The 20,467-nt window shown below is 47.5% G+C and overlaps 1 protein-coding gene and 1 long non-coding RNA gene across 6 annotated transcripts; one reads left to right on the top strand and one right to left on the bottom strand.

Annotated features, from left to right (window-relative positions):
- Positions 1–368: 368 nt before the first annotated feature.
- On the bottom strand, positions 369–6,346 carry LOC149915467 (uncharacterized). Of its 2 annotated transcripts, XR_016458783.1 has the most exons (3): positions 5,947–6,187; positions 5,162–5,765; positions 369–3,285 (listed from the first exon to the last, which is right to left on the bottom strand). It is a non-coding gene; the product is annotated as an uncharacterized LOC149915467 (long non-coding RNA). The 2 variants fall into 2 exon arrangements; XR_016458782.1 differs by having other exon boundaries at positions 5,162–6,346.
- On the top strand, positions 6,195–18,500 carry TRAF1 (TNF receptor associated factor 1). 4 transcript variants are annotated; one of them, XM_031601894.2, is made up of 11 exons: positions 6,195–6,310; positions 7,680–7,898; positions 8,418–8,502; positions 10,147–10,245; positions 11,251–11,412; positions 13,088–13,159; positions 13,425–13,493; positions 13,759–14,196; positions 14,562–14,739; positions 15,326–15,474; positions 16,308–18,500. In XM_031601894.2, exons 2-11 carry the CDS (start codon positions 7,690–7,692, stop codon positions 16,521–16,523), a joined length of 1,677 nt encoding a protein of 558 aa, XP_031457754.2. In that variant the 5' UTR covers positions 6,195–6,310; positions 7,680–7,689; the 3' UTR covers positions 16,524–18,500. The 4 variants fall into 4 exon arrangements, with proteins under 4 accessions (XP_031457754.2, XP_031457755.2, XP_089977289.1 ...); XM_031601895.2 differs by having other exon boundaries at positions 6,196–6,310; positions 13,428–13,493; XM_090121163.1 differs by having other exon boundaries at positions 6,229–6,310; positions 7,677–7,898.
- Positions 18,501–20,467: the final 1,967 nt, after the last annotated feature.

Genomic DNA, 20,467 nt, shown 5'->3' with positions numbered 1-20,467 from the left:
GAAACCGGAGCAGTTACCTGCTTGCATAAGGATGCCACGTACATTTCTTCTGCGTTGTGCAGATGTTTTTAATAGTTCCTGTTGTCTGCAGGACTGCCTTGTTCCCAGAAGCTCCATTCTTCCAATCTATGATTTAATACAGCTCTGAGCAGTTTGGTAATCTGTAATTGTGGCAAGAGGGCAATCAGCCCATGTGACAGTGGCACGCGTGGTACTGTTATCTGAGCAAACACAGCCCAGAAGCTATCAGACACTGAGTGATAACCAAGTAAGGTGGTGTGCTGGCGTACTGTACTTGGCTATGAACGCTCATGAGTGTTGCAGAGTAACAAACCAATGGAAGCAGCTAAACAAATTGAACAATCTAATTACGTATTTTAGAAATTGGAGTTTATTAAAGCAAGCAAGTAAACAAGTAAAACAGCACTGGGCGGCCGGGGAGTCTCTGCTCCACCAACGGCACACACTTTCATCCTCCAATTGACAGTCTTTATACAGTTTGATATCCGGTGGACGTGGCATTCTTGATATCTCTTGCACATGCGTGGTCCTGCTGCTAAACAGGCATCCTTTGTCTCGTCAGATGGGGGCTGAGATCTTTCGCAATGCATCCTTTCATGGTCTTTGTGCCAGATCTTCAAGGCTGTATAAGTCCTGGGGTCCATACCTTAAAAGGTTATGTTTGTTGATGCTTCAGGATGTCTGTGGTTGGAAACTACAGGCCTGTGGTTATTGCAGTTTCCTAGTGATAAGCTTGCACACGATTTGATTAACAAACAATTGATCGCTCCTATAACAATTCCCCCCTTTTCTTTTTCCCATTTTGTTCATCAAACCGATTAACCGCTTCCCGAACCAACTCAAGGATATGGGTCTCATTGACCTCCTTCTCCTCTAATTGTTCATATTGTCCTCTGATCAACATTAAATGTGCTGCTGCAAGTCTGCTTTTTACTAGGGCGATTATTTTAATAAGAATACAGGGTCCAAAAGTTAGCACTGATATCAACAAAATCAAAGGACCAGCTATTGTTGATAATAATGTAGTAAGCCATGAGGAATGGTTGAACCATGACTCACACCAACTCTGCTGTTGTTCTCTTTCTTTTTTTCATTTCTCCAATCCTTCCCTTGATTTGGTCGTAGTATCTCTTACTACCCTGGTGCGGTCGGCATAAAAACAGCATTCCCCTCCTATGACTGCACACAAACCTTGTTGCAAGAATAATACATCGAGTCCTCGTCAATTTTGTAACACTACCTCCGATAGTGATCTCAAAGATTTTTCTAGGGCTGTTACAGATTTTTTGATTCTTATTAAATCCTCATCCACAGCAGCTCGTAATGATTGAAACCTTTGATTTTGTTGTACAAGAGAAGTGATGCCTGTGCCTGCTCCCACAGCTCCTATAGTCATTAGAGTTGCTATAGTGAGAGCTGTAAAGGGTTCTCTTTTCTGTAAATGGTGTTCCCCTTTTTCCCAATGGTTATATGTGAAATCCTCATTGTGATATAATATTCTAGGAATAATGGTTACTTGAACTTCTTGGCTTTCATTAAACACTTTTGAGGACAAGCAAGGGGTGAGTCCTGTCCTGGAACAAATCCATTTGGTCCCATTTGCCGGGATTACCCATTTCGCTTTTTGTTTGAGGGACACCGTTACTCCACAGAGTTTCTCCCTGGATCTGGGTATTTTACCTATACACTGCCCCTTTCCCATTACACGTTGCATAGTGAGCCCCTTTTTCCCATTCTCTCATTTACACTGACTGGGGTTTGATTCATTTGTTAGCTTAACATGAGTGGTAGTTCCTATTGCTTCATAAAATGGAAGTATAACATCATAACATAGCCAGCAATGGTCCGTCACATTTGGGTTGGAGTCGTTAAGGGCCTGAAAGCTAGCTTTCATTAAATTCCAAAGGGGGGCTGTTACTCATGGCTTCTATCACAGGTTTTTCAGTGGAGTTGTCTCCACTGTCAGCAAAGTTATCTCTATTGTTTTTGGTAACATTGACGCTCCCTCCCTCAGGCTTTGGGCCCTTTTTTTGTACTACATTTGGGCTGACTGCCACAGGAGATGACTGAAGTTCCTCTTTTCTAATATATACCAAACCCCCTCGATCGGTACCTGGTTCCCAGTATCTCATTCCCCAGGTTTTTCCTGTTGTCCATCCTGGATTTTCAGGGTTGGTTATGTTGAGGTAAATATGCTTACAATTCCCTGGGGAGACGGTGCCTCCACTAGAATCTCGACGAGGAGGTATACACCCTGTGGGTCCCCAGCCTACGGATAAGAAGGGATCTTTACCCTTCCCTCCTATCCAATCTGGGGCTATGGTCTCACAACCCCAATAGGCACAATAATAATGTCCTGGCCAATTGCAATATCCTTTCCCTGGGTTAGAGCTTGGGCAAAAATAAAATCCTAAAAGGTTCAGGCATGGTTTAATTGGTACAAGCTCACATAAAGTAGGTGTGAAACTGGGTGAACCTGCAGTCTCCTTAATTTGAATCACTTGCTGATCCTCCAACCTGATTAGAGACCATTTAAAGGGTTGGTGTGGGTTGCTTTCTGCCTGGACTGGTACCAACATCCACCCCACAATACATACAATACCATATAACAGTAGGATAACTGGTGGACCCTTTTGGTGTTTACATGGTTTCTCTCTTTCCTCCAGAGTTTTAAGCACCCGATGGATCTGGGTGTCACATTTGCACTTCAAGAGGCATTGGTCCTGGGAGTGAGAGCCTGGGGTTTTACCCCAGAGGGGGCCTCTTGGCCTACATCCCCACCATTTTACACCTCTGCCTCCTTCACCTACTCTTTTGCTTAGAGCAGTGAGGTTTTTCATCTTCTCGGCAGCAGTCGTAGTCTTCAGGGGTCCCTCTTTTGCTCCTTATACACCTTCAGGCTCTCGAGGCTTTACCCCTGCTGAACACACTAGCCCTTCCGTTGGGCTAATTCCCGTTTCAAAAATGTACCATCATAGGGCCCTAAATAATCTCTGTAGGAGCTTGACCAATTGGCTACAGGTCATGGATATCCTGGGAGAGATATCCGTGGTTATAACGGATCCACCAGTTTTCCTTACAGAAGTTGGTTAGCACTAACAAGATTGAGTCACAGCCATCTTCCTTATACTTATTAAGTCTTTCTTCTCAGTTTGAGTTTCAGTCCTCCAGGGTTTTCAGACACTTCCCATTGATCCTCCAGAATGGGTCCTTTTACATGACTTACATGCATCCATCGTCGTTCAGCTGTCCGGACAGCAGCTTCTGTGGTAAGTAGAACAATAAAAGGCCGTTCCCATCTAGGGGTGAGGGATACCTCCCTCAAGTCTTAATCAACACTCGATCTCCCAGTGTCAACTGATGGACTGCCATATTTAGGGGTGGCCTTTGTACAATCAGGCCTCTCAGCTCATTTCTTCTCTTCACTAACTCCACTATATATTCCCATAAAGAGTGTTCCTCAATCTTTGGATGTTCTACTGCTAATTCTAAGTCATATGGCATCCCATATAACATTTCAAAAGGAGAAATGCCTGTATCCATTCTAGCTTGGGTCCTTAAATTTAACAGAGCCAGTGGTAAACACTTAACCCAAGACATCTTAGTTTCTATCATTAATTTAGTAAGCTGTTTCTTGATTTCTCCATTTATTCTTTCTACTTTCCCCGAGCTTTGGGGATGCCATGGAGTGAGGAATTCCCACTTAACTCCGAGTGGCTCTAAGGCCTCCCTCACTGTTCTGGAAATAAAATGAGGTCCTCTGAGTCTATTACCTCAATATTCCCATATCTGGGGATCATGTTTTCAAATAATATTTTTACCACTGTTTGGGCAGTGGCTCTGGTTACAGGGTAAGCTTCTACATAATACATCAGATGGTCCACTATCACCAATAAATGTTTATATTTCCCAGTTTTAGGCAATTCTGTAAAATCTACCTGGATTTTGGCAAACGGTCTTAACGCTAATTCTCTTCCACCCAGTATCCTTTCCCTTAGATGCTGCCTATTAACTTTCTTACAGGTCAAGCATCCTCCTAAAACAGCCTTTGCTATATTGTATACCCCTCATATTTCAACAATCTAGCATCAGTTATCCATTTATCTGCCTTTTGTTGTAATACTCCCCTGATGTTGTGGGGGATATATACTTTTAATTCTCCTCCAGAAGTTAATTTTCCAGCTTCCTCTACTAAAAGGGCTACTGCTACTATAGCTTGTAAACAGGTTGGCTATCCTTTACTCACAGGATCAAGTAACTTAGAAAAATACCCCACAGGTTTCTTCCTTCCTGCCCATTCCTGTGTCAGGACCCCAAATGCCGTCCCTTCATCTATATTCACAAACAAGTAGAATGGTCTCTTAATATCTGGTAGGCTTAATACTGGGGCATTAACTAAGTCCGTCTTTAATTCCTCTAGTTTCAAATCTTCCTCCTGGCCCCATTTTAAATGTCCATCTTTGGTTGGTTGGAACCTCTACTGGAGCCTGGGGGGCAAAGGCAGGTTTGGGTGCTACAGGAAGTTGGGCAGCTGCAGGAAGCTTAGAAGGTCTATAAGGAGGAGGGGACCAGGGGATTTCTTCTTCATGTTTAATCTTTTCTCTTTGTTTCTTTTCTTTAAGGCTAAAGAGAAAAGTTTGGGTTCCTGGCACAATCCATAGGCTAGCATATTCACTTTCCTCATTGCTAAATGGCTTTTTTGGAATTAACACAAATATTTAATGTCTGGCATATCCAGTCCTCAAAGGATCTGAATATCGGCCAGAACAAACTACCTGCCCTAGTCTGTTTTCCTCCCAAACCTCCATACAATAATGGACCCTCTTCTTTTTGCTCTTTCCTCGAGGGAAAGTTCCCCCAGCACTTAATCACAAGCCCTAGTGGACCATCTGGTGCTATATCTGGTAGTCTCCCCTTAGGGCCACCCATGGGATCGGAAGGCTTGCTCTTCTTCTATCCCATCTTCTGGAGTGCTCTCCTTTCACTCCCACACTCACCCCCCTATTCGTGACCCACGCCGTCGCAGGCGATGGGAACTGCACTACTGAAGGGACCACACTCGCTTGGCCTCTCAGTCACTCACACTCCAGGACTCCCAACCCCGACCGAACGGATTTCCTTGCAACACTACAATACTTACTCAACCAGCTTGACTCTTTGTTCAGGTCTTCGTGCACAAAAATTACGGGGTTCTGCTGTTTCTTTTGCTTACTTTCCTGATTTTTTTAGGATTGGGATTACAGGTCTCTGCACGGACGGGGCGCCTCCCCAGCCTGAGGATCCCGTATCAGAGTTACCTGGATCCGAGTCACGGCACCAAATTGCTTTACGTTATGCTAAACAAACTGAACAATCTAATTACGTATTTTACAAGTTGGAGTTTATTAAAGCAAGCAAGTAAGCAAGCAAAACAGCGCTGGGTGGCCGGGGAGTCTCTGCTCCACCAACGGCGCACACTTCCATCCTCCAATTGACAGCCTCTATACAGTCCGATATCCGGTGGACGTGGCATCCTTGGTATCTCTTGCGCATGCGTGGTCCTGCTGCTAAACACCCGTCCTTTCTCTTGATATCTGTTGCGCATGCGTGGTCCTGCTGCTAAACTGCTGTCCTTTGTCTTGTCAGATGGGGCTGAGATCTTTCGCAATGCATCTGTGCCAAATCTTCAAGGCTGTATGAGTCCTGGGGTCCATATCTTAAAAGGTTTATGTTTGCTGATGCTTCATGATGTCTGTGGTTGGAAACTACAGGCCTGTGGTTATTGCAGTTTCCTAGTGATAAGCTCGCACACGATTTGATTAACAATTGATCGCTCCTATCACAGCACGACCTCTTTATTTTTAGTTTCCTGCTGGGACACCCCCAGCAGTATTCCCCACATTCACCGGGAAGAACGAAGAGATTTGCATCTGAAACTCTTCTTACCGAACCCCAGCCGCTGTGGTTGCAGCACATGATTTCACAGCAGACCCGCCTTATCCCGAGAGCGAAACTTCAACTCCCAAAGGCCCCGCAGCGCTGCGCGCAGCCCGGCAGCACGTGCACGCGCCTGGCGCCGGGACCGCGCCGGGGGGCGGATAGCAAAGCCGGGCGGATAGCAAAGCCGGGCGTTCCGGCTGCGCGCCGACCCGGGACGTGACCGCATCACCGCCGGCTCGCCGAGCCGTGCGCCCGCCCCGGGCCGCCGCTCCCCCCCGCCCGGATCCGACCCCGCCCCCCCGCGCAGCCCCGGGCCGCTCCTCCGCTCCCCGCGGCGCCGCGCCTCTCCGTGCCGCCTCGGCGTGCTGAGGTAAGGGGAGCGGGGGGGAGGCCCCGCCTCGTGCCGGCCCCGCCGGGGGCTCCGGGGGCGGACGCGGCAGCCGGCGGGGTTGGGGGCGGTGCGGCGCCGCTCGGAGCCGCCGCGGGGATCCCGTCCGCCCCGCCGTGCCGCGCTGCCCTGCCGCGCTCCGCTCCGCCCCGGGCCCGCGGGTCGCTCGTGGCTGTGCCGGTCCCGTCCCGCACGCACAGCGCGATGCTGTTCGTGCACGCACGGCGCCCGCACGCGGTTTGCAGCCCGGCTCCGTTCCGCTGTACCCGGTGCGCCGGTGCCCGCTGGGTTTTCATCTTGCGGCGCTCGGCAGGACCGGCGGCTCCTGCGCTCGTCGCTGACTTCCCTTGGGTGCCGAGCGAGCCGCCTGAACCGCAAGGTAGAAAACGCTGCTTAAAGGGGTGTTTAAAATCCCGGGACGCCCAGCAGCCCGTGTCCCGGTCCCACCGCTTTCCGTCCCTCGGCCGGCCCGCGGAGCCAAGAGGAATGGCACAGGTGTCCGTATGGGCTGCGGTGCTCGGAGCCCTCTGAGCCGGGCGCGGAGCCGAGCTGCGGGCTGCTCACACGTCGGGCTGCTGCTCACAGGGCCGCAGCTGCCATCCCACCTCAGCCTCTCACTGTCTGCCGTGTGCCCCGAGCATCCCAGTACTGCCACACGAACACGGGGCACCTCCACTGACAGCAGTGTGAGCGTTTCTGAGCAACAATGAGACCACCAGAGTCAGTTCTGGGTGCGTTCCCAGCAGTGTTCCATTGCTCTATTAACCAGAAGCCATGCTGAACGTGCCTTGCACCTTTTCACACGAGGTACTCCGTGTATAGAGCACCAGCACGGGGCTTTTGGAGGCCTTGAGGTTCCCTTTCTTCGTGTTGCTGTTCATGTTATACTTCAGGAAGGTCGCTGTCAGCACATCCGTTGCTCAGTTTCTGTGCCTATAAAGTGTAATCCCAAATTTTGGCCCCTGGAAATGGAAGATTATTGGGGATTTACTGTACAGGAAATAATTCTGTGTGTTGTGGACTGATGGGCTCTGAAACGACAGAACCATTTACTTCATCTTTCTATGAACTAAAACACGAGCAGAAAACCCCAGATCTTCATTTTAGCGCGTTGTCCATTCTCACATTGTGCTCGAGGGAAATTTTACATCTGCACAGTAATTTCCTGCAGGTCCCTCGTCAGACCCGCTGTGACATTTAGTCATGCACGTCAGCTGCACATTCAGTCCAAGAGATCACTGTGATGACTGCACTGGTTCGGGGCTGTGCTGTGGCCTCGGTACCGATGTGCTCCCTCACAAGGCAGTGAGCAGCACCCATTTCTCTCCCCTCCTCTCCTCTTTGCCAGCAGCTCCCTTCAGATGGCTGAGAAAGCAAGCAGGGGCCCGCAGGATATCCACAGCTCTTCTCCTGATGAAAACGAGTTTCCTTTCGGCTATCCCACCAGCATTTGTGAAGACGTGCCCGAGCAGAAGTACCTGTGCAGCAACTGCAATAACGTTCTGAAGAAAGCCCTGCAGACACTCTGTGGGCACAGATATTGCTCTGCCTGCCTGTCCTGGATTGTCCGGTGGGTCCTCGCTGCAAAGCTGGTGCTGCTGTGTGCTCTGTAGGTGTTGTTGCTTTCAGCTTTGCAAATCTGCCCTGCAGGCGGGCAGTGAAGTTGCAGCAGCAATCCCTGTGTGAGCTGCTGGTAGCTTTGGTTTTTGGGAAAGCAGCAGCAGTCAAGGTCCAGTGGCAGGGTTCTGGCATTGCTTCGGTAGGTTCCAGCTTTATTTTTCCTGATCCAGGCTGCTCTCGCTCTGCTGAAATACAGGTAGGATTGATGGCCTTGAGGAATAAGACCCGGTCTTGAGGAATAGGGCAGCATTTATTTGCTTGGTTCGCTTTGTTATGTTTTTGTTGGTAGTTCTTGTTATTTATTAATTTATTTTACTTCAATGTCTTCAAGAATTGGACCTTTAGTGAGCAAAGACTGTGGATTCCGAGTGGGAATTACATCCATGTTTTAATTTATTTTCGTGTATGTACAAAGATCCCCTGAACTCCAGTTTAATAATTCATTGTTATTTTGCTCTTCTTTTTCCAGGAACAATAAAAATCCAGTTTGCCAGAAATGTAAAGAGGAGGATCCCAGCACTCTGAGTGAAGGAAGCCTATTGGCAGAGGAAAGGGTGAGTTGTTCGCAGTTCAGCCATGTATCGCTAACTGTTCTCTGGTCTGTCAGCAGAACTCTCTTCTGCTGCTGTGTGGTTTTCCAGGCAGATCACTGCACTGTTCTGTGTCCTGAGCACACACACAGGGCTCACTCCCAGCTCAGCTACTTCCTTTCTTTCTGACTACATGCAGGAGCACCAAGACATACACGTTCTCTCTACATTTGTTAGGCAAGAATGAAACCCAGTAGTCAGCTGGCAGCGAGGAAAAAGGCAAAATATAGGAGATGGCTGCACCAAAGTAATGAATCTGCAGTTAACACTGAAGATCTCAGAAAAAAAAAAAAATCCTTAATTCTGCAATAAATTTCCCAGTAACAATTTCAGGCATCATAGAACCACGGATAGGCACAGCTAACCCCTTATGGAAGTCTTATTGAGTGTTGACTGTCAGTTCTTTTACAACGTTTGGATTCCCATTGGGTCTTCTGGGACTTCCTGCAGTCTGTGGGTGGGTGGAGGTGCTGGGTGAGCTGATCTGCACGGGCAGGTTCTTGCTGGGAAGTCATCACCACAAAGGCATGATGATGATCTGCTCTATGGACCCATCCAGAACAAACGGTCTGGGCTTTGTAAACAGCATGACTAACAAAGACTGCATAGCAGGTTTGTTCTAGGCTCCGTATCTTCTCCTGATAATCTCTGCTTTACCTTTGCTGCGGTTTTGCTTAATGTTTATTCCCTCTGCTATCTGATTATATGTTTATATTTTAAATAAGGTACTTACACAGGAGGAACAAAAGGCCCTATCAGGATATGTGTTTGCATTATCTTATCCCCTGACCTGCTTCTGTAGTAGCTTCCATCCCTGCTGTACTCTTTAATTTACCAACCATTGATATACTGTAGGTGCTTCAAGTCTTGCCACAGTGCTGTTCATCAGAATTTCAGTGCCTTTATTTAAGTGTGGACACGATTGGTAAATACTTTTCCCTCCTTTAATTGTAAAGACTCCCTCCAGCTTCCTGACTCACTCTGTGTTAGGAAATCTGCTGTCATCTGCATTGTGTTCTTCTTACTGTCTTGTTCCTGTGCCAGTTTAAAATGCAATATTAAAAGTGTGCAGGGTCTAATCATTTGCAGAATAATTGTACAGTTCTGGGTGGTTGCTATAAGAAAAAAGATCTATGCAGTCAAAAAACATCTGACATGTGGTTTACATTTTGTGAGTACACAGCACTGTATTAAATGGAAACAGCCCCGATCTGGGAAGCTAAGGCTCACTGACAAAGAGTCTCAATCCTCTCCACTGCACTTCAGGAGGTGTTAATGACGCCACTAATTAAATACATTCATTATAGAGTCCGCATAGCAGCACCCTCAGGATCACCTCAACACATCCACTGCATGAGATGTGTGTCAGATTTCTGTGAAGAGGAACTCAAAGCAATAGCTGTTCTGGTTAGGCGTATTGTCAATAAATACAGATGCCATCAAGTGGTTTACTTCTGAATCATAACCATGAAGTGATTTGATAATTATTTAACTCTTAACTAACATCAAAATACTTGCTAAGTCAAACAAATCTTGACACAGTCACTTAACTCCTGTCCCAGGAATGCATGCTGACCACAGCTTTTCCTTCCCGTGTTTGCTTTCCAGGCCTTTGGGGATGCTGCCATTAACAAGGAGATTTCTGAGCTCAGAGTGCACTGTGTGACCCTTGGATGCAGTTGGTGTGGTACCATGAAAAACTTTGAAGTACGTTTAGATTTCCAGCTCACTGTTATCAATACCATGGGGTCACAGACCATGGAATGGCTGAGGGTGGGAGGGACCTCACAGCCTCCCCCATAGCCCCCCCACAGCCCCCTGTGAGGGCTGCCTGCCCCACAGCTCACACTGCAGGGCCCATCTGTGGCCTTGGGCAGCTCCAGGTGTGGGGCACGCACAGCTCTGGGCAGTGCCAGGGCCTCAGCCCTCTGAATGTAGAACTATTTTTCTGTTGGAGTGTTGTCCTCTTTAAGACAAAACCCACCTGGTTTGCTCAGCATTGTAAATGTGAGAATTGGAGCCCCTCTCAGCAACAGTGTTGTGGCAAAAGGGGTTTGAGAGCTGAGCGTGTGATCAAAATTGGCATTTCTGAGGCGTTTCTTAGGGGACAACCATCTCCTTCTGAAGACAAAATAGGCTGTGACACAGTGCCAGCAGAAGCTGCAGTAGAAGAGACTGGGATAAACATTTTCTGTTTAATATTGTGCTTGTAAGCGTGGCAGTAGAGCTGTTGGACATTGCCATGGGAGAAATCACACTGACGTTTTTTCCTTGGCAAGATGAGAAAGTGCAAACAGTGAGAAGGGAATGTTGTAGAATTTATTCTGAAGGCGGGTGAGAGATGCACCCTGAGTGCTGCACAGAGGCTCGGATGGCTCTGCCCTCCTCTGGGGCTGTGCAGGGATGTCAGCACTCTGACTGCATTCATCCTCCCGGTCTGAGCAGCATAGAGCTATTGGAATTAATCACAAGTTGTGTGAGCTTTGTCCTTTTTTTTTTTTTTCCCCATGTGATTGTTTGCTTAAGTTAAAAATCATCAAAAAAAGCCCCAGGAAAGACTGTGGATTTTTCTACAGTAATTTTGGTATCACTGCAGAGTGGGTCATTACCCGAGGTTAGAAGAGATGCAAACAATGCTGCAGGGATGGGTGCTGTTTATAGATGAGTGTTTATCTGCAGTTTAAGTTAGAGTTTGTAACTTTCGACTTCCAGGAGCATCAGATTCTGTGTGAATATGCTTTGATCCCTTGTCACACTGGCTGTGGGCACGTGGTGATGAGGAAGAAACTTGCAGATCATTTGGAAAACGGATGTGTTAATAACATGACCGTGTGTCACAAGTGTAAGCAGAGCTTATCCAGCAGCGAGTACCAAGTAAGAACGTTTATTGGTTTCAAATAAGGGTTTTATATTAATGGCTTAACTCCTTTATCATCATATTTTTCATCCCGATTTGCTGCCTGCTGTTGCATGAGAAGTACCTTTCGTTTCTCAAGGTTTGCTAATTTCTCCATGCTCATCTCAACATTTTAAAAGTTGCTCTTTATTTTCCCTTGTTCTGAAGCAGCAAAGTGGTGCAGATTGTGGGAGTGCTCCGAGGACACAAAGTGAGCAAACAGAAACTGCTCTAGAATAGAAACAGTGTGATGGGGCAGCTGTAAAGTGGTAGAAAATGTTCTTATGGGAATAGATTGGTATTTTGGATATATAGGAGATTTTTGTATGAAGATACAGCAGCAGTGACCCACTGCTCTCATTCTCTCCACCTTTACCAATCAGTCACTGGTCTCATGACTTCTGCATTCCCGTACCTGAAATAAGCCTCCCCCAGCCCCACTCCCCCAGGAAACCAAAGATCTGAAGGAGAGAACCAGCAGTGAGTAAGAAAATAAACACACGTTGTGCAATAACTCAGATGCACAGCATTCAAAATGAGTTTGAGGGAGGAAAAAAACTGTGGTGTTGTTTCTGGGGATCGAAAGAGAAACTTCAGAACTGAAGGTGAAATGACTTTATAAAAGAAAATTCTGGACTGCTCTAGGAAATGTGCCGGCATGCAAGGGCATTTCTTAAGATCAAAACCACCCCCTGTGTGGTTTGAGTTGAAAGCTGGCCGTTGCTGTGTTAAATGCACAAGTTGCAGCAGTAGTGTGAACCAAAGGCAGAATTATTTTCATCTCCTCGCAGCCAGGAAAGACAGGAAGTCTCATGTTAGCTCTAATGCATTCTGCATTAGCAAGTCGTGATGGAACATTTGGATTCCTGCCTTCAAAAGTTAATAATCAGGATCCAAGAAGTGTCTGCACGTGGAACAAACTGTATGAAGCCAGTTTATATTTGGGTTTCCTGTGTATTCGCTCTCTGTTCCATTACCCACCTGCATTTGTTGTGTATATATGTGTGCACACAGTGTGCTCATACTATAGTTTGAGCTGATCGAGACCTTTACATTCTCAGTCTTGTGTCAAACTTTGCAGGATGACTTTGCAAAGCATCTGTAAGCAGTTTCCAAAAGCCTGATGGCCCTGTGAGTGTCAGATGAGAGTCGGTTCTTTCATTAACAGGCGTTGCATCTGAAGCTCTGTCACTGAACAGACCTGCTGGGCTGGGAGGAAGAGCTGATGGCTTGGAAGCTTAGCTTGAGAAAGCCCCAGTCTGTCCCTGTACAGGCAGCTCCTTGGGAGGGGACAGCAGCTCCTGCCTTTAACAGATGTGCATTAGTCCCAAATTTCTGAACGCTGTTCTGTCTGAAAAGAAGCCTGAAAACACTGCAGTGTTGAATAGTGAGGTCAACAGCAGTCATTCTCTGGGCATGCATTGTGGAGCTTGCTGTGCTGTCTTGATCCTTCCTTTATCTTCCTCAAATCTATACCTTCCAGGAGGGAAGCAGGAGACAAAATGTGGTGCATTAAAGCCCCTCTAAACTTCAACTGCCTGTGAAGTGGGAGTAGCACTCCCAAAGAGAAGCTGTGTTTCAAAGACTCTTCAGTAAAGATGCTCAGGTGTTTTACTGATGTACTCAGTTCCTTTCTTCTTGTTTTAATGACAGAAACATTCATGTGAAGGCAATTTATATGAAGAGCAGAAGCATGTGCAAGCAGAAACACCATCAAATGAAAAGGTGGGTAAAAGATGAGTAAATACAGTACAGTTTTATTTCAGTTCGTGAAATAAAATCTTCATTTAGGTGAAATGATCACCTGAGAACATCTTCAGATGTGACATCTGGGTGCTTTTTCCATCCTGGCATAGCTCTCATGAATAGCTTCACTTTGCTGCTCCCCAATTGATTTATTAAATCAGCCTATTTATTTGTGGGTAAATAAAAGAATCCCTGGAAGCTGTTTTTTGATTATTTTCTCACTTTTTCAATTCTTTTTCCCCAGCAGAACCACTCTGGGCTCTCAATCAGCACAGATGGATGTCGGTTTTCTGAGGTTGGCTGTTCCTTTGGGGTAAGTGGAAGTGCTGCCTTCAGGAGCACAGCTGCATGTTGTGCCTGTGGCCTCACCAGCCTTTGTGCTCAGGGCAGCAGGCCTTGATTTAAATGTGTCTTTAAAGAAAGAAAGAGCTGTACCCATTCTTAGTAGACCAGGAGAGGTGATGTTGGAGCTGCCATGGCTACAGGGGGCATGTAAGATGCAGTTTGCTCTGTGTTCTGGCTTTATTTGGCCCCATGATATTTGTATGGAGAATGTATTAACCGTTATCTTCTTACAGGGCAGCAAAGAGAAGATAAAGGAGCATGAAAAGGCTGCAGTTGGGGCTCATATGTTGCTTCTGCTGCAGTACATAAAGCAACTGAAGGCAAACCTGTGCACTGCTTCCAAAGCTGCAAATGGTTTCATCCCACAGACAGAGCTGAATGTGAACGGTGCAGAAAAAAGCATCTCTGATCTCTGCATCCCAGGCAGTCTGCAAATCAATGGGGATCTGGAAGTGGACTGTTTAACCAGAACTTCTGTTCCCAGAGATGAATCTATTGTGCAGCAGCTAGTGAGGGAGAAGGTGATTTCTGAGCTTGAAAATAAGCTGCATGTGTTTGAGAATATTGTGGCAGTGCTCAATAAAGAAGTGGAGACCTCCAACCTGGAAATCACAGCATTTCGGAGGCAGAGTGAACTGGATCAAAATATAATACGAAGCCTTGAACTTAAGGTAAATATTTATGACCAGCATTGGATTTGTGCTGCTGTATAGATAACAAGAACTTACACATATCAGAGGGAGGTGCTGTAGAGATGGGGATAGAGATGAGCACAGGCACTGAGGCTGTGCAGGGTTGTGTTCTGACACATCAACAGGATCCTTTTCTTGTTTTGGATGTTTTTTTCAAATGGGCATCTCTAATATTTGCTCTCTAAACCCACCTTTAGGCACATGGGTACTGCCTTGTGCGTTAAGAATCTGCCAAAAGAAATCAGAGGAGACCCCCCAGGATGTGAGGACCTCAGAATGATTCTGCTGCTTCTGCAGTGCGTGGGGATGGAGTTGACTGAGAACTGTTTTGTTTTTCCTCCTAGATTGCAGAGTTGCACCGCTGCCTGACCCAGAAGGATGCAGGCCTGAGCAGGCTCCATAAGAGCCTTCTGTTCTCCGAGCAAACTTCCTACGATGGGATCTTTTTGTGGAAGATAACAGATGTTAGCCAGAAGCTGCAGGACTCAGTGACGGGCAGAGCAGTCAGTCTGTACTCACCAGGTAAGCACAGCATACACGTGTGTGAGCAGATCTCCATCCTTTAGAAAGCACACTGATTTCTCTAGAATGATGCTTCTTTCTGCTCCTGGATGGGAGGTGCTTTAAAATAGTTCCCTGAGCTATGGTGCTGTTTGTGTGAAGGCATTTTGATCTCCTGCCTGTTACTCAGGGCAGCTGTGCTGCACTCTGCCACAGAGCTGCGTTCTCTTCTGGACTTTCATTTTGCAATTTGCCCTCTGCTGCAGCTACTTGCAGTGACATCTGCTGGATCTGCATTGTCTAACCCAGAGCCTTGGTGCCTGGTGGTACTGAATGGTCTCCTGCTGCAGTTATCTCCTGTGTGAGAAGTGATTTAATTAGGGAAAATATCTTTATGTGGCTAAGAACAGGTATTTTTTACCAAGGTATGAGGGATTAGAAGGATTCCAGCCACTGTATTCTCACTGTTTATTTGCTGTACTGATCTGTTGTTCTCTTCATCTCTGTGGTACCAAATTTGGCACAAATCTTTCTGTAATATGTCAGAACACTCATTTTGCCTTATTTGCAGAGGAGGCTTTACTAATGAAGCAATTCTGATTTTCAGCGTTCTACACTGCAAAGTATGGCTACAAGGTGTGCCTGAGGGTTTATCTGAATGGGGATGGGATGGGAAAAGGAACCCACATATCGCTCTTCTTTGTTGTCATGAAAGGAGACTACGATGCTCTGCTCCCGTGGCCTTTCAGGCACAAGGTAAAAAGGGCAGCATTTCATGTCTGATCCAAGCTTACACCCTCTGCTTGTGGCAGGGAACTCAGGTGAATATTACAGTGGAGGAGGGAGCGTTTTCTCATGTTCTTCCATGATGACTTATGCACCATACTCTATCCTTGGGTCACAATTTATCTCTGAAGTTTGTAAGTACAATCTGATAATGCAACAGTGGTTGAACAGTGAAAGTATGCGCGGGTTCTGATCTCTCTTTTTAGCATCTGCCTTCCTATGGGAGTGATTCTGTAAGCCTCTCATGCAGATGGTTTTACTACTGGTTAGCAGCCAAAAAAATAGTAATCAAAGTTCTCAATCCTCACTGCGTTAAAAAAGTTTGTCTGTATTTGACATTTCAAGCTCAGGAACCTTGGGGTAATAAAAGTGATGGTAAAATGGAGTCATTCTATAGGTTTTGTCTTCTACATATGTGCATACAGACAGTGGAGCTGTTTTGGTTCCAAACCACAGCACCAGAATAAATGTAATGACTGGAACCAAACCTGGAGTTTGTTTAAGTTGTCAGAAGAGAGGGAAAAAGTCTTTGCAATGTACAATTCTCTACCAAGAAATAATGACTTGATTTCATTTCATTTCATTTCAAGGGTGGCAAAGTTCTAAATATTTCATCTGGGAACCGTTACAGTCTCCCTTGTTCCCATTAATCAACCTTGTAGGCTGTGAGATGTTCATTATAGCTTGCATTTAATTGTCAGTAAAGCATCCAGCTGCTTTCACAGTGTTTGCACGTTTGTCTCCGACATTTTCTGTTGAATTTTCGGGCCAGTAACTCATCATTGCTGCGTTCTGCTTTTCAGGTTACGTTTATGTTGCTCGACCAAAACAACAGAGAACATATTATTGATGCGTTCCGCCCAGACTTGGCTTCTGCTTCCTTTCAGAGACCCGTGAACGACATGAATGTTGCCAGTGGCTGTCCCACCTTCCTCCCTCTGACCAAACTGCAGTCCCCAAAGCACGCCTACGTGAAAGAAGACACACTTTTCCTTAAATGCATCATAGATACAAATTAGTAACTTCTGAAACATGAGTGTCTGGTAAATCACCCACTGCAATTCATTTGTTTGCAAGAAAAGAAACATCAGTTTGAGGCATTGCATTGGTCTGGAGAGCTGGGCCTGCGTCCCCCTGCGCTGGCTGGGATCAGCTGGGTCTGCCTGCTTGCTGTGGTTGCTGCTGGGTGTGCAAACACATTGCCCAGTGGCACACAGAGCATGCTACTGCACACTGTGATTACATCACTGACCAGCCCAAACTCTGCTTTAGATGTAAATCACAGCTGCTCCCCTTTGCATGCACAGGTGGGTCAAGGGGAACTCCTTCCCCACATTGCCCAGGTGTGCTGTTCTGGCAGGGCGCCCTGGGCTGAGGGCGGTGTGCTGCAGGGCTGCAGGGCTCTGCACACCCTTGGGAGCTGCAAGGAGTGCTGCTCCCTCTCCCACCGTTCCCAGGTTTGATGCACCCGTTGTGCTGCCTGCACTGTGGGACTTGTGCTGCTCCCCAGCAGGGATGGGGCAGATCCCTCCCATAGGCTCTGGTTGGGTGTCTGTGCTTTTTGAGGACCCTGAAAGCTGTGAGCTGTGGGTAGCTCTGGCAGCTTGAAATCCTTATGCTGGATGATTTATTTCTTGCTATTTATTTCAGACCTATATTTATGTGCTCTGTATGGAGATGCTCTGTTGCATTAGGAATGCAACCAGGTTACACTGTGCCTGGGGAAAGTTGCCTCTGGTGTTTCCAAAAGTGGCACTTTGACTTTCCCACCTCGGCCATTCAGCTGTAGGGGTTAACAACAGGGAGGGCCAGGCTGGCAGCTCAGCAGTGGGAAGGACCCCTGGGGGGCTTGGGCTTAAAGTGCTCCCTCACTTCTGAAGCTTTGAGGCAAGTGACTTTTTAGGAAATATTGGTCTTTTATGTGTTTCACATGCTAAAATACCTGCTGAAAATGTTTTTCTTTAAGAGGCAAGGAATGAATAAAAGTTATTTTTACAATCAAGTTAAACTTGGAAATGGTTGGATGTATGTGAAATTCAAATGCTGGACTTTATCCCCCGAAAAGCACTAACCCTGGTGCTCTCCATTTGCTGCTTCAGAACCGGTTGGTGGATCAGTGCAGCTGGGTTTGGCTGCAGCAGTTGCTGGACTCCCAGCAGGTCAAAGCCTGCAGTGCAGCCGCTGCTCCTGGCCTGCAAGGCACCCTGCAGGATGGGTGCAAGCTTAGGCTGCAGACCCAAGGCCTGATCTTGCAGACAGAGGCAGGTGTTTATTTATGATTGAAAAACTTCTACGTAACTCTATTCCTTTTTTTCCTCTGCAATATTTCCCAAGAATCACTTGAAAAAACAAAACTGGCAGAATTGTTGTACTCACTGCATGAGAAGGGAAAGGAGAAACTGTCCACTGAACAACCATGGAACAGCAGCTGCCTAGCAGAGCTGCAGTACCCCCAGATCTATGGGCACATTTTCCAAAGCTCTTCCTTCTATCTCAACAGTGCCCTTTTCATAGAATCGTGGGGTTGGAAGGGACCTCAAGGAATCTCCAACCCCCCTCCCCCATGCAGGGCCAGTGACCTTCACATCTAATAGTAGTCTGGGCTGCCCAGGGCCCCATCCAGCTGGCCTTGAGCACCTCCAGGAACAGAGCATCCTCATTTTACATAATGAGTTGTGATGAAATATCACATTTCAGGAAAAAAAACAAACCCACTTCATAAACAAATATCTATCATGGGTTGTTTGGGGAGGAGCTGAGTGTTTTTTGCCATCTCACACACACACTCACTGTCATTTTTCTCTCTTTCATGTTTAAGACATTTTTCAGGGACAGAAAGTTATTTTTCCAGCGCTGTGCCAGACCTCCCGCCCACACTGCAGTAATGTGCCTAAAAATATTTTCCTTTTCATGGCTGTGTAATTCTGACAAGTGCTGTTTTTATTCTAATCATTCATATTTTCTTACCGTCTCATTTATTCCCCAAATAAAGCTCACCAACATAAAAAAGGTTTGTGTATCATTTTAACTGCAGAAGAGGGAACTGAGCAACCCGGGGATGTGATACAGCAGCTTGCAGTGGGAATTGCTGAGCCGTGCTGCAAACCCCACTTGTTGCTGTGTGGCAGTGCTGGGCTGAGCTCTGACAGCAGTGGTTGCTGCCTTGGGGGGGGGGGGTGAGTGGGGGGCTGCGTCCTCGCTCTGCTTCAGGTTTGTTTGCAAAGCACATCTCTGCATGGAGCTGCTGGCTTGTAGCAGAAAGGGAAGGGCTGTCCTTGGGTGTGAGAGGGCTGAGGAAAGAGAAAGTGTGTGGGAGAGCTGCAAACACGTGTTGGTGCAGAGCGCTGTGTGTCTGCGTGCGCGTTTGTGCTGCTGGTGTAATTAATGGAGGAGTCCAATCAGAGCTCATTGTGCATGGAGCAGCAAGGGGCCCTCGAAGAGCACAGCAGAGCTCATGGCTGCTGCTCCCCGGTTGCAGCCTGGGGCTCTGAGAGCCCTGTGGGTGGGAAGGGCCCTGGGCTGTGCTGCCAGCATGGCCTCGCACCACTCTTCACGTTTTCCATTTTTTCTTTCTTTTTTCTTAATTTTCATGCTGGGGTGTCTTTGCTGAGCCGAGCTCAGGAGCTGCAGACGTGTACATAACGTATCTGTGTCAAAGTTATGTAACCACTCCATTAATATAAACCTTGCCCAGCTGCAGGAATGCTTACAAACTCCTCGCCTCTTATGCAATTGCATGGGAGCACGCAAAGCTAAGCTTAAAAAAAAAAAAAAAAAAGACATGGATTAAGTTCATACTAAATAAATAAAAGGCACAAAACCCAACGCCTTGATGCTCTTCCTCTTAAGGGCACAGCTGGCACAGATGTCAGACGGAACCACCCCTCATCACAGCCATACCTCAGTAGCCCCATGCACAGCTGCTGGGAGCACAGCTGGCCCAGCTTGCCCGTGCTGGCTGAGGACATGGCTGTGGGGAAGGACACTGAGTGTGCGGGGCTACAGGAATCACTGAGCAAGGTGAGGTGTGTCAGCGGCCAAATGCAACTCGTTGTGGCTGCTCCCATTTGCACAAGTGGGTGGTATTCAGTCAGCTGGGTGGAGGTGGCACTGGGGTGGTTGGAGGCACGGAGCCTCGTGATCTGTGTGTGCTGCAAAGCAGATCCTCACTGCACGTCGTACCTCCAGGCCCAGCAGTGCTCCTGGGGCAGCCTTGTGTTTGGGCTTCCATTCAATATTCCTTGCCTCTGGTTATGAGCCAACGCAAAACCCCTCCTCCCATTCCTGTTTGCAAAGGAAATAAAATGTGGGGAAAAGCCACCGCCGTCAGAGCTGCACTCAAAGCAACATTGGAAGGACAGCATGGGAGCCCTCAGCCTCCCTGCTCCATGGGCACAGGGTGTGGGTAGAGGCCTTGGGGACAGTGTGGGGCTGTGGGACAACGCGCCACCGAGGTTTTGTGCAAACCATTTTGCAGGGACTGCATTGGAAACTCAATGACAGAGAAGGATCTCCATGGTGAAGAGGTCAGCGTTGTCCAAATGAGCCCAGAGGGCACTGCCACTGTGGGGTGCCCCCATTGGTGATGTTGTCCCCTCTCATTAACAGGGTTTGGGCATCGCCCAGTGCCCGGCTGACCTCTCACATCACCCACACCTCCGTGACCAACGACCCGAGTGCTGCACACACAACCACAATGGTTGAGGCACGGACAGCACTGCTGTCCCAGCACTGCACCCTCACACCCAGACTGGCTGCCTGTGGGCCAGAGCAGAGCTGCAAAGAGCGGCAGTGTTTGCCCACAGGCAGAATTCTGGTGCAGGAGTTATTTTAATCCCGTGGTGACTCACAGCTGCACACTGTGACTCACTGCAGGGCTCAGCCGTGGGGCGCCTGGAAGATGTGTCAGGTTCTCTGTGCAGGATGGGGCTGCAGGCAGCGGGAGGGAGCTGCCAGGTTTTGG

This window comes from Phasianus colchicus, chromosome 19 (genome assembly GCF_987193195.1).
Source record: "Phasianus colchicus chromosome 19, bPhaCol1.hap1.1, whole genome shotgun sequence".
Taxonomy (NCBI): domain Eukaryota; kingdom Metazoa; phylum Chordata; class Aves; order Galliformes; family Phasianidae; genus Phasianus; species Phasianus colchicus.
The sequence above is the reverse complement of the archived record's forward strand: the minus strand, read 5'-3'. Positions and strand labels throughout refer to the sequence as shown.

What these genes read in the sequence shown, in the direction of transcription:
- TRAF1 (XM_031601894.2), top strand. Translation starts at nt 7,690, where the DNA reads ATGGCTGAGAAAGCAAGCAGGGGCCCGCAGGATATCCACAGCTCTTCT. An exon ending in GTACCATGAAAAACTTTGAA is followed by an intron (nt 10,246 to 11,250) that starts GTACGTTTAGAT and finishes TTCGACTTCCAG; the next exon opens with GAGCATCAGATTCTGTGTGA. An exon ending in CGTGGCCTTTCAGGCACAAG is followed by an intron (nt 15,475 to 16,307) that starts GTAAAAAGGGCA and finishes TCTGCTTTTCAG; the next exon opens with GTTACGTTTATGTTGCTCGA.